Source organism: Miniopterus natalensis, chromosome 10, assembly GCF_054644295.1.
Source record: "Miniopterus natalensis isolate mMinNat1 chromosome 10, mMinNat1.hap1, whole genome shotgun sequence".
NCBI lineage: Eukaryota > Metazoa > Chordata > Mammalia > Chiroptera > Miniopteridae > Miniopterus > Miniopterus natalensis.
The window spans coordinates 856,621-869,501 of record NC_142090.1 but is presented as its reverse complement, the minus strand read 5'-3'; the positions used below and the strand labels follow the sequence as shown (position 1 = coordinate 869,501).

General features: G+C 46.8%; 1 protein-coding gene across 4 annotated transcripts in view; it reads left to right on the top strand.

The window, feature by feature from the left end:
- Positions 1–12,881, top strand: part of DNAJB6 (DnaJ heat shock protein family (Hsp40) member B6) — a 49,908-nt gene that overhangs the window by 25,260 nt on the left and 11,767 nt on the right. For 3 of the 4 annotated variants that reach the window (XM_087820897.1, XM_087820895.1, XM_087820894.1), the window contains 3 exons: positions 3,587–3,718; positions 5,401–5,542; positions 6,145–6,215. In XM_087820897.1, the coding sequence (XP_087677023.1) occupies positions 3,587–3,718; positions 5,401–5,542; positions 6,145–6,215 (345 nt within the window). The remainder of the gene's footprint in view (positions 1–3,586; positions 3,719–5,400; positions 5,543–6,144; positions 6,216–12,881) is intronic. The other variant, XM_087820896.1, reaches the window with a different exon arrangement.

The window sequence follows — 12,881 nt, the reverse complement described above, 5'->3', positions numbered from 1 at the left end:
TTGGTTCCTTTGCATTGCTCTCAGATACTGAATCTTGGTAAAACTTAGGAAAACGGATGTATGGGTTGAAATGTCTGTCGCTCATAACTTTTTTAAAGGCTGTTCTGCGTTGGAGTGTGCGTGTAAACACTGGTGTTCTATGCTCAGTTTTTTTCACACCTTTCAGCTCAGTGTATTTTTTCGTCGGAAGTTTGACTTAGGCAGTCGATTAACTTAGTAGTCGTCTCCCCTTATCTGTTGGGGATTTGTTCCAAACCCCAGTGCGCTCCTGAAGCCACAGACAGCACCAACCCTGTATGGACCGTATATACATACACATCCTATCTATTTGAAAGGTTTCATATGAAAATTAGGCACAGTAAGAGATGAACTCTAATAAGAGAACAATGGTAACAATATAGTGTACTAAAAGTATTGTGAATGGTCTCTGTCAGTGTCCATTGTGTTGTACGTACAGCGTGGACATGCTGGACAAAGGGGTGATCTGCGTCCCAGGCAGGATGGAGCGAGATTTCATTGTGTAACTTTGAACAGCTTGTGATTGAAAACTTATGAATTGTTTATGTCTGGAATTTTCCGTTTAAATTTTCAGAGAGCAGAACCTCAGATAAAGGGAGGAATTACTATGCTTGGCTAATATCATGGATCCTAGAATAATATCATTACTAAGAAAACTTGTAAAATGATCAAAAGTACATTTTTACTTTCTAGACTCTGCATCAGGGCTCTCCAGAGAGAATGGCAGGGTCTGTATCTCTGCCTCCATTTCTGTTTCTGTGTCTGAAGACATTTAGTGTCATCAGTTGACTCCTGTGATTGGCTACAAGTCAAGGACCTAATGAGCTGAGGCCCCAGCTCAGTCCAGAGGCCACCAGGCTGGACAAGCCGGGGTTGCAGTTCAGAAGCCTGGAGGTAGGAGACACTCTCCTTGGGGGAGGGTCAGTCTACTGACCTAAATGTTAAATTTCATCCTAAAACCCTTCAACTTGACACATACAATTACCACTACAAGTCTACCCCTTGTCAGATTGGCACCCATGCTCACCGTTTCCTTAAACTGTACTTAGCTTTGTGTCAAGACCCTGGCACGGAGGTGTGGCCTTGACTTCCTCTTCTAGGTTCCCCGTAGGTGGCAGCTGTGATGTCAGGTCTCAATCGTGCCTTACACAATATGGGGGATAGGCAGGGAAACAGATGTTTGGTAGTGTTTGTACAAACCACATTCCTGACACATTGAGGAGGGATGCTCATGGTGATTAGTTCCTTGATTCTGTGATGGTCTCAGCTGGTGTGAGATCTGCCTTCTCCAACATCCATCCCCTCACCCTGGGGGTGGCGGCTTGGTGGGTGGGGCGCCCTGTACCCAGTCGGGGAGAAAAAGGACTTGGCAGCACATTTGGTTATTTCCAAGTGTCTTACTCAGATTTATTTTTGAAATATCAGTATATAATAATTACCATTTTAACACTAAAAATAACATGCGCACTCAGTGTGATAACTTGGAACATAGAGTGAGTAGGGAGGAGGGAGGAATCGGCCTTGGTCCTGCTCCCGGCTGTGAAAGGCTCTGCTAGCGTTTTTCAGAGATGCTGGTTGGGTCGTGTGCATTCAAGTTCTCTCCTGTTTTTTCTAAAGCTTAAACGCTATGCCCATGTAAAAATGTGCATCTAACACACTACACTTCTGTATCTCCTCCTCTGTTGGAAAATTATTTCACTATAAATGCTGCTTTGAATTCTTAATGTGGTGAGTTATCTCCAAGTTTGAGATGAGTTGTGTTCCGTTGAAGTAGAATTCCTGGGTTGAGGGTTTTTCAAAAGTATTACTTAGTTTTGGGGTTGAAGATTTTAAAAGCTCATAAGACATACTCCCAGGCTGCTTTTTAAAATGGCAGAAACCGGTAGGAACCAGGGATAGGAAGCCTTTTTCCTTCTCTTTTTTTGATCACCTGAGGATAGAATGCATCATTGATCAGTTGCCCCCTCCCGCATGTGCCCTGACCCTGAATCAAACCCACAACCCAGGCATGTGTCCTGACCTGAACCCGCAGCCTTTTGGTGCATGGGGATGATGCCCCAACCAACTGAGCTGCCTGCCGGGGCTGATAGGAAGCTCTTAAGGAGGATTTCTTGAATCTCACAGTGGCACCTTTTAACAAACTCATTATGATGTTAGAAAAAAGTGTTTCTTAGAGTTACTTGGCTATTATAAATGAGACTTTTTATTTTCAGGGTTAACTTTTGTGACTTTAATATTTGAAATGATGTGTTAAAATTCTGTGAATACCTGAACATCATATTTAGGTTACACAATACAGACAGAAAAATAAGCAAGTATTATTTACTTAAAATACAGGAAAATGTCACTGGAAAGCCACTGAGCTTCCTCTTATAACATACTTCTAAACCAACTTCCGAAGTAGTTTCTAAAGAGGGTGACTTTATAACGAGGGAAGTCTTAATTCAGCTAGAGCAACATGTCCCACAGGCATGCACCTGAAAGCCTTGCAAACGGCGTATAAGGATTTAGTTGCTGTGTGAACCTATAGACATCATAACTGATCTCTCTAGCAGTGACCAGGCCATTGCAGAAGGACACAGCGTTGCTTCAGCGTGATGTGTGTGGTGCGCAGAACAACGTGGCCTAGGGCCTCGTGCTGGGATGCATGCCACTGTTCCCTGTCACTGCTCCCTGCTTCGGGCACCCTGCCGTTAGAGGTGCACCAGACAAACCGTTTCCTTGATGGGCTGGTTTTCTCTTTCTCTGCAGGCTTTTCTAGCTGATCGTACATCGGGATTTCTTTTTTGTTTCTCAAAGAATTCCCATTTACCTCAGAGTAGTGCTGATGAAGTTCAGCAAAATGTGTTTTTAAAAAATTTTTATGATTTGTGTTTTTAGTAAGTTATTGATAACCAGAGAACTCTAAACTCATGTAGTCTGCCTTTTATTTTCAGGGGCATTTTGGTATCTTCAGTAGCAAGATGACATCAATTCGTGCTAGTGGTGTCCTGTTAAAGCACAGTGTCATGCCTGCAATTCACATGTAGTCAGATTTGATCTGACCAAACCTTTAAAAAATACTTTTGAGGTGTCAAGTTTATAGAAAAGTTAAAAGGAGTTCTTAAATCCGAGGCCCAGAATTACCAGCCTCTCCCTGGGCGTTGTAAATGAATGTTTACAACATAACATGTTATGAAATGACTAACCCATTTTGCTTTTATGTTTGAATTATGTTGGAGAAGGCGGCCCAGGCAATAAGGAGTACTGGTTCCTAAGTACCTGAGTGACCCGTGCTGACCTTGCGCCTGGTGTCTGACAGCTTTCAGAGGAGGCCATTTCCGAGCAGCGAGGGGGCCATGGGTCAGCAGGCTGGTGTCTGTCCAGTGCCTCTGGCTCTGGCTGAGTCACAGGCGCCGCTGCTCTAGATGATGAGCTACGTGACCACGATTTCTCCTAGGCTTTCTGTTCCCCGTGGAACAGTAAATAGTAGGTTGTAAGGCGTTAACCCATTTTCCCTTGTTGCAGCTTTCCCATGAAGCAATAACCTTGAACAAAGATTTTATAAAATGTGTTTGTTTGCTTCCAGAAGATCCGTTTGATGACTTCTTTGGGACTCGGCGGGGCTCCCGTGGGAGCAGGAACCGGGGCTCGGGCTCGTTCTTCTCTGCCTTCACCGGATTTCCGTCTTTTGGAGGAGGGTTTCCTGCTTTTGATACAGGTATCAAATTCTCAGATTTAATCTCTGAATCTGAACAGAAAGTAGTGCTGATCAACAGTTTGACACGTGTGTTCCTTTCAGCAGAACAGCCTTGTAGATTCGCAGGTATTTTTTACATGTGCAGATCTCTGCTTTACTGACCCAAGAACATTATACCTGAAAATCCATTTCTCCTCTTACTAGTAAATAATGAAATGCCTGGTTAAGGAGTAATGTTTTTGGGTAATACTTGCAAAATAACTCAGTCTTACTAAGTCTTCCTTTACCTAATCCCCTGGGCAGTTAAGTCCACTGGGCAGTGAGTCCACTGATGGAGGCCAAAGCAGGGCAGTAACACAGCCCATGCCACGTGCCCTGTGCAGCCATGAGGGCCGTACCCAGCCATGTGCACAGTGTCAGCGTTCAGTAAGGCAGGCCAGCAGCTCAGGGATGGGTGGTGGCATGATGGACTGCTTTACCCCAAGAAGGAGCATCTTGTGGAAGCTCCCTAGTTCCTGCTGTCTTTTGGGTCTTGTTTTTGTCTTGAACTCTCTGTGGTAAGTATCGGGAGTGCTTGTTACACAGGCTCCCTGTGTAATACAGCTCAGAAGGTCCCTCCTGCAAGGGTCGTGCTAATAGCATCTAGTGGAGGGGGTTGATTGGGTTTTGAACACAGTGCTGTTCTGACACGCTTTTCTCTAGCCGATTCTCAGATACCACACATTATGCTAACTGTTGTGCTCAATTTTCAGGGAGAGGAAAACACAGCTGGTAAAAATCAGAGATGTGTGGGAAGCAGTCCTTACTGTGAGGGGCCTTGCAGACGTGTGCTGTGGCTCCAGGCTCCCTCTAGTCCTGGGCTGTCCCAGATGGTGGCCACAGCCATGTGGAGCTCTGCTGAGCCTCCCAATGTGGCCCATCCACACCCACATGTCTTAAAGTGTGATAGACACTGGATTTCAAAGACAGAATATGAGAGTGCAGACTGACTCAGTTTTTTATATCGCACATAATACTTTGGTTATTCTGGATTAAATAGTGTTAAATTTTGCCACTTTTGTGATTTTTAGTGGGGCCATTAGAAAATTTTAAATGACATATTTTACTTTCATTCTGTTCCTTTTGAGCCTAGTGTTTATAGAGCCTAGATGATGAGTCCCGTGTGGGGTCTGGGTGTGTGTTCTAAGGAACGAGGAAACTCGCCTCAGCATCAGAGCGGTTTGCCCATGGGACCTGTGGGCAGCAGGGTGTACTGTCCACGTGATTGAGAATGTTGTCCAGGAACCACACAGCTGTATTTTTAATTCAGATTCTTGTCCCCTGTGGTCACATTGCAAGGGGAGGGTCAGTGGGTCCGGTTTGCCATTCTCCAGTGGTCGTGTGTTCCTGTGAGAGGCAGATGCGTGTGGCCATCCCAGTCCCTCCGAGGCGCATGTTGCCTAGTGGATCCCCATAAACAGGGGAAACGCAGTGAGGCCCTGCACAGCAGGTGTAAGGGTGGGGGGGTGACAGGAAGCAGGAGCTGCTGTCCATCCCCTGGATTCTGTGTAGTCCCCCTCGTTTCCTGTGGCCCCGGCATTGCTGCCCCAGGCCAGCACCGTGCTTCCAGGAGAGGTCTGCTACGGGATTTTGACACTCGGAAGTTTTTGCACTAAATGCAGCACATGCTAGTGTCTGATCTTTTTTCTCTTTTTTCCCTCTAGGATTTTCTTCCTTCGGGTCAATAGGTCACGGGGGCCTCACTTCATTCTCTTCCACGTCATTTGGTGGTGGTGGGATGGGCAACTTCAAGTCTGTATCGACTTCCACCAAAATGGTTAATGGAAGGAAAATCACTACAAAGAGGTACAGTTGTCTAGTTGTCTATTTCATGTTCTTACTTAGTGTAATGATGTATGCCTGCCACCCCCTGCCGCCCTGAGTGTGAAGTTTAGGGTGTATGTTAAACTGGGCACCTGAGAATCTTAATCTCAGAATTAGGGCTTTTCCTTTCAGATTTTGTTTAATGCTACATATTCGCAGCCATCTCCATTTAGAGCCCTTTTTAATGTGCAGTAATGTGATAAGGGTGTAATCCGTTTGCTGGCACTGTTAGAATGTAACTGGAAAACACCATTAGTAGTAAAAGCTTTACCTTTTTTTTAAAAAAAAAATTATCAGTTTTTTTGAGCGAGTCTGACAACGTATGCTGGGGAGCCCGCTCTCAGATGCTCCCAGAGAGCTTTTCTGTTCCATTCCTGGTGTCCGCTTGCATTTAGCGTGCAGCTGTGCGGTGCTGTCTGTCAGAGTAAGTCTGTTTTAAGAAGGATGGCCCAGGGTGGCTTCCACTGTTTTCCAGCCTCAAAGTTGGTGATTTCATGTATGTCTGGGCAATTATGTTTTTAAAATACATACATATTCACACGTATTTACTACAAAACTAGTTTAAGGTGCATTTTATTCTCCAGAATTGTCGAGAACGGTCAGGAACGAGTAGAAGTTGAAGAAGACGGCCAGCTAAAGTCCTTAACGATAAATGGTAAGGAGCAGCTGCTGCGCTTGGATAACAAGTAGCTCAACGCACGCATGTAACAGACATGTTAACTGTAACAAGCACCGTTTGAGGATTAACAGGAACCTTTTTTTGAAGATTTCAGACGAACTCGACTTTCAGTATAACTGTACCTAATCTAAAGTATTTATACACAGCTCGTCGGAGCCTGTTTGTCATAGACTGTTGAGTTTATTGTTGGGACCACATGATAGGACCATTTTTTAATTTTTTTTTGGTCTTTGAAATTGTTGTAAATCTCTGTATGCACTTTGATTTTTATTAAACGTAATCGAGGTGGCCGTGACTTCATGCACTAACACCAGCACGGACCTGCTTCCATTGTGTTGACACGTGAGCCGGGCAGTGGCGGCCTGCTGTGAAGTTAACATTGCCAGGACGGTCTCCCGCATAATTTCAGTTTCCCAGTGTTGAGTAGTGAAAGATACTAATGCATCAATGGTAATACATTTCTGGTTTAATATAAATTGAGGATGTTTTCTAGTTCTGCATGAATGCTGGCTACTTAGTAAGTTTTGACAATTGTTTAAATGTGTAATGTTAAGCTTAGGTTTAAAAAGTAAAGTTGGTAAACTGGGTCTTTGTTATTTGCTTTAAAAAAAAAAAAAAGAAAATAAATGCGATGTGTTTGGTGCATTCTTTCCCAAGCGTGGCTGTAGCCTCCTGTGTCTGTGTGATTCTGTGCCTGGGCTCTGTCGCTTCCTGACTGTTCGTCCTGTGCACCGAGGGGCGCCCACCTTCACTAAAACTGGGCTCGTTCTCTTCAGGTTGTCTGAAGAGTGTGTGCAGACTTCCTGTTTATGTTAAATAATGACTCACAATTTATTGAACGTTTTAACCTGGTGACACGCCTACGGGGAGGGAAGAAACAACTCTAGTGTTTTGTTCTTCAAAGTATGTCCTGGGTTTTTGGGTTATGTCTGACGCCAGCTCCATCAAGACTGTGCAAGTGACGTCGCGGAATGATGTAGGTGTGGTGAAAATGAAGGTGCTGCTTCTGTTTTCCAGTCTGTGAGATCTGTCCCAACTACCTCTTCCTGATCACTAGGATCCCCGCCAGAGGGGTGCTGGGACTTGGATTTAAACCAGCCCACTCGGCTTTGTTCTGAACACGGGAAGGATGGAACTGTTAGAATAAGGGTTTCCCCACCAGACATGGCTTCGTGGGAAGCATATGGAAATGGCTTGCAGTTCTGTTCCCTTCAGTCTGTAAAGAACCTGAATGTATGGTCATTGAGAACGAGCCAAAGTATTTTAGAATATCATAGAAGCTATAGAAATAAAGCATCGCCAAATTTAATGTAAGTATTCAAAGGCAATTGAACTCAGGAAACCATGAAAAATGCTTGTGTGTTTGCAAGGCCTAGTCTCACAGGCTGGAACTTCAGCACCAGGAAGCCTGCTTTTCACATACGCTGTGAGGGTAGGTGGTTTCTCTGTCGTGTGCGAAAGTCAGGTAGATGCCTGAACCTTAAAGAGTTTTATCTGTGTTTCTGAGCAGGTGGGATGGACCCGTTTGATGGAGAGGCCAGATGGTCCCCGAGGGAACTTGGGGAACTAAGAGGTCTGTCTACCCCGTGGTGGTTGATTTCCCAGGAAGCATTTCACTGTAATCGCGCTTTCCCATTTGTGAACATGCTGGGATCCTCCCTACTGTTTAATGCAACTCCAGCTCTAAACGGCCCACTCAAATTCATGTCACAGTGGAAAGAGGTATTTATAGCTAGAAAACCGCACACTTTTTCCAACACCCCCCTCCCCACTCTGTTTTTTTACCTAATCATTGATACAGGTGTTAGGCACCTTTTCCCTTGCTCCCCAGGAGGCTGATTGCAGTTGTTCCACTGGGGAATTATGCCCTTGGCCTCCTGCTGTTTCTTCTTGTGGAAAAAACCTCAGGGCCAGGCAGGACCTCTTCATGTCAGGAGGCTCAGGCAGGTAGTGAGCATGCATCTTACCACTCAGAATCCTCGAGCTTTCCTGTCCCCAAGTCAGCTGGTCTCGGCATGGTGTGGTGTCTAGTGACTGTCTTTAAAAGTTGCCTGTTAGGACTGGTTTGTGCAGGTTTTCTCTTGTCATCAGGGTAGTAAGTTCTGTTTCAACCAAATGTGTCCGCTGTTGGGATTGGGAAGTGCTGGTTGGTCTGATGGATTTCTGTCTTACTAGCTTATCCTCTGTCAGCGTGTTTAAAGAGCGCATCTGTGTGTTTTGTGTAGTCCCTCTCCAAGCAGTAGCTTTTCATATTTCAAGCCTCTTTATTAGCCGGCATCTAGTTTTAACCCCTTTCCTTCCTTCTCTTTGTTAATTGCGCTTCTGCAGAATATTTGTAGCCCTCTTGTCCACCAATGCAAATTTTTGAAATTACTTTTGAGTTTGACTTAGGAGATGGTCTTCATATTGGTTGATTTCTGAGTCAGTTGTAATTTTTAATTTTCTTTCCAAAAACACGGTCCATGGAAATCTGTTCGGAGTATGAAGGGTTCAGGAACCCACGTTTTTACCTGGTAACTTTTGTGAACTTTCTGCTGGGCTTTTCTATGTTGGTTAGAAGTTCCTGATGGTATAGAAAATACTAATCCACCTAGAGTCCCCCCTCCCCGCATTGCTTTTCGGGGGGGCGGGGCGGAGACATATTGATGTGAGAGAGACACATCGATTGGTTGCATGTGCCTGGACTGGGGCTGGGATCTAGCCTGCAACCCTGGTACGTTCCCTTGGTCATAATCGAACCTGGGACTTTCAGTCAGCTGGCTGATGCTCTAACCACTGAGCCACATCCAGCTAGAATTTTCCAGTGAAGTGTGGAGTCTAATGTTTATTGTCCTATTTGGATGGTTATTTTGACCTTGCCCCACTGCAGTGTGACTGACATCTTAATTGTCCTGTCTTTGGATTTTATTTTTTTGGGGAGGGGGGTGTGTGTGTACAGCTTATCAGGTTCTCCCTTAGTGAATAAATTCATTAAGGGCTGAGGTTTAAAGACGGAGAGAATACCGTAGCCCTTAATGTCAAAGGAAGATGCCCTCCTCCATCTACAGGTATGCAGTGACCAGCACAGGTGTGGTGAGCTGTCTCCCGACTAGCCACAGGTGAAGTGTCATGGGAAGGCCTAGTGCAGAATGGGGGGGGGGGGGGGGGGGATTGTCCGTGGGTTGCCTTTGTACTGAGAGGAGCCTCTGCAGCCTGTGGTGCGACCTGCAGCAGGCCCGAGTGTAAAACCTTCACTGGACACAATCTGTTGTTTGACTTTTAATTTTGAAGAGGATTTCACAGGGATGTTGTTAGGTGAGTAGTTGTCGCTCTGTTATGGACACAGGGTTGGGCTCCCAGGTATCCCGCGGTGACGTGTGGCACGTGGGGTGACATTCACTGCTGTTGGCTCCTGGTGGGTCACTTTTCATCAAAACGGCTGCAGGAGCTCTTTGGCACATGTCTTGCTTAGTCTAAAGAGGCCTATAGAGGATTTTTTAAAAAATCGTGTTTAACCAATGTTAATATTTCAAAGAAGATGGAAGATTTTAGAAGAAACAAGAAGCACTTGTCATGAAATTTTTATGTGGGTTCAGCTGTGTCTTCAGAAAAGACAGGTTTTATGAACATGACCCTGCAAAAATGAGTCCATTCTGTTCTGCCACGTGCCTTTTCAAGATTTGTTTCAGTTGCTTATGGCGACAGCCTACATACAGTCCCCTTGCTGTGGCAGCGCTGGACACCCATTGAGGATGTGGGTGGCCTCCCTGGGCTAGCAGGTATCCTGTGGGTGTTGGCACTTGGGTTCCAGGGACATTTGGATGTGAATTGTACTGCAGTCCCTGTAGTCGATGGGAACTGGTTTTTCTTCCTTTGCCCACAGAAATTCTCCCCACCTCCTTCCTCTAACTGATCCTGACTCTGTCCCGAGGCCCTGGGTTGGGTCATCTTAAGTAGGGGTGAGTGGCCCCAAGGCCACAGCTAAGGTCCCTGTAGGGAGAGGGTGTGGGTCCGAGTCCCGGCGTGTTCTCAGTGCTTTACTGCCTCCTCTGCTGCCTCTGGGTGTGCTGGGTGTCAGGGAAGAGCAGGCAGGGCCTGAAGCTGGGGGGCCCTCAGACAAGCCCAGTGTCCAGCTTTGTAGGCGAATGAACTCCAGCGAGGAAGTGGAGGCTGGTGGGCCACTCCTTGGTTTGTAGTTGTCCTTAAACCATACCTGCCCCCAGGATGTGAACATGGGATGTCGGCAGTTACCCGTGTTCCAGGCACTGTTAACGTTGCTTAGCACAGCACCCCTCAGGTGGAGCTATAACCTTCAGCCTTTTGGAGGGCAGCCTGTCAGAGCCCTCCTGCCCCTCCTCCCAGGATGCTGCTGCATAGGTGTCCCCAGCCCTTTGCTTCATGAACCGCCTTGAGGAGTAACTGTCTACAATTTCATAATCAACACCTGCCTTCCCACGAGTGAGAGTTGGGTGTCTGGATGCCCATGAAGTACAGGACAGACAGGAAGTCTCCTCGGCTCTAGATATGGACATGGTTACACAGGCCTGATGCATGTGCCCGCAACGGCTGAGGAGTTGGTGTCCTGGTGTTCAACAAAAGGGACACCTTTCACTTAAGCTGAAGAACTGCTGGGGAAGCTTGTGGACGCCTCCTTGTGGCCCTGGCATGGGTTTTAATGCCTTGTTGCAGGTGCTGGGGGGTCCGGACAGGAGGATTTCTTCAGTGTTCTTAACCTCCATCCTCCTCGCCTTGTCCCAACCGCTGCCCTCTCCCAGGCCTGGGCACCCTCTCTACCCTCTCCCCTTCATGTAATTTCCCATTATCTTTCTCCAGTTGTTTTGACAACTGGTCCTTACGTGTCTTTGTCAGTAGCCCTTGACAATAGTCATGGCAGTGATGGCATCCGTCCTCACTTCTGACCTCTGTCGTGTCCATGATCTGGTCGCTAGAAACTTAAAGCATGCTCCTGTTAAATCGCCCCTTCTCTCCTGGCTCATGAGACCGGTCAGAATTGGTCTTGTGCCTGTGTCTTCATTGCGCTGTGTCCAAAGTCACATTGTGGCCTGTGCCCATCCCCTGGCAGGCTCTCGCTGGCCTTCCTCCTGCATCTGCTTCATTTTCCTCTCTACCCTTTGGCCGCTGAGCCACCAGCCTGTGTTTGCAGAGCCCGCGATCAGTGCCATAGCCCTCATCCTGTTGCTGAGTTCTGTTTGTGTGTGGGATCACTGAGCTCCATGTGAGCAAGAGTGTCCCTCATTGGAGTCCCAGCATTGGTGCATGGCCAGCCCTCAGTATTTGGACGCATCTCCTGATGGGCCCGGGATGCATTTTTGGACACTTGAGTAATCTCACATTGTGTGGGTGGTAGTCAGGGATCTGAGTGCATGTGGGGTTGACAACACCCCCCCCCCCCAATAACGAAGATCCATCTACAACTGAGGCGCTCAGATTGTACATATTTGGGAAAAGTGACTTTATCTGTGGAAGTTTGTTTTCACTCTCATGTTATCAGCCAGGCTCCAACGCTGTGTTTGGACTCCATTTGGAGAAAGGGAGACGCTGGCTGTGGTGCCCCAGCACATGTGACAGCTGCTGGGACATTCCTCTCATAGCTTCTCGGTGACTTCAGTGTGCTCTGGCCTGGCCACGGCAGATCGTGGGTTTATTTTTGTTTTACTTAGCTGGGTGCTTCAGGGCAGGATGTTTCCTGATATATTTAGTTTTCCAGGTAAAAAGGATGCTTGAGCTGTTGCAACTGACGTAAACCTGACAGGCTTGGATAGTTCACACACAAGGAAAGGCTGGTAGAAAAACACCATGACAGTGAGTTCTGTATGGTTGTAGAATTAGACGTGTCTTGCTTTTCCAACGTGTATTGCCTTGATGTGGTACAGGCTGCCAACCTCAGATGGTTTAATGAATGGTTAAGTTTTCATAGAAGGAATTACTTAGTGGTCAGTGGGACAGTATAGAAAGTCTGGAAAAGGCTGTAAAAGACGCCAAAAAGTGGGTGCCGGGTGTGGCGGCGATCAGTGGTTTTAAGTCCTGGAGTTTACGGTGATTCCCAGAGGTGCCGTGTGGGTTTCCAGTCTTGATTCAGAGAAATCAAGTAAGGTCATTGTTAGCCTGCAGGGGGGTTGTTGGTGCCAGGGCTGGGTGGGCCCAGTTGCAGAAACATACCCTCCCAGCCTCTGCCCTGGGGTGGGGCCTGCATGGGGCGGTGTGTGGAGAGTTTTTGCCAGAACGTAGGAATATGTTGCACTTCTTTCTTTTTTAAAAAAAAGTTTTTATTTTTTGAGAGAGGAAGGGAGAGGGATAAGAGAGAGAACCTGCCAACCTTTTTAAAGGGGAGGGAGGGGGCTGTTGGGAGAGACCTGAACTCCCTGTGAGCTGACCTCTGGGCATGTACTAGACACGGGCACTCTGATAAGTGCTCAGTGTGGGGATGAGGTGTAGCCACAGGCTCCATTCCCATCATCCTGGTGGCTGGGGTGCCCTAGAGGCTGGGGACCCACTGGATGTCTGCTCTGGGCCACACTTATGTCACATCACTGCTGTCACCACCGTCTACTGCGTTTAATTTGATAGACGGGTGTAAGGTTGATAGTGAGGAGCTTCTAATGAGAAAATGCAGTTGGATGCTCTGGGTTGGCTTAAGGTGTT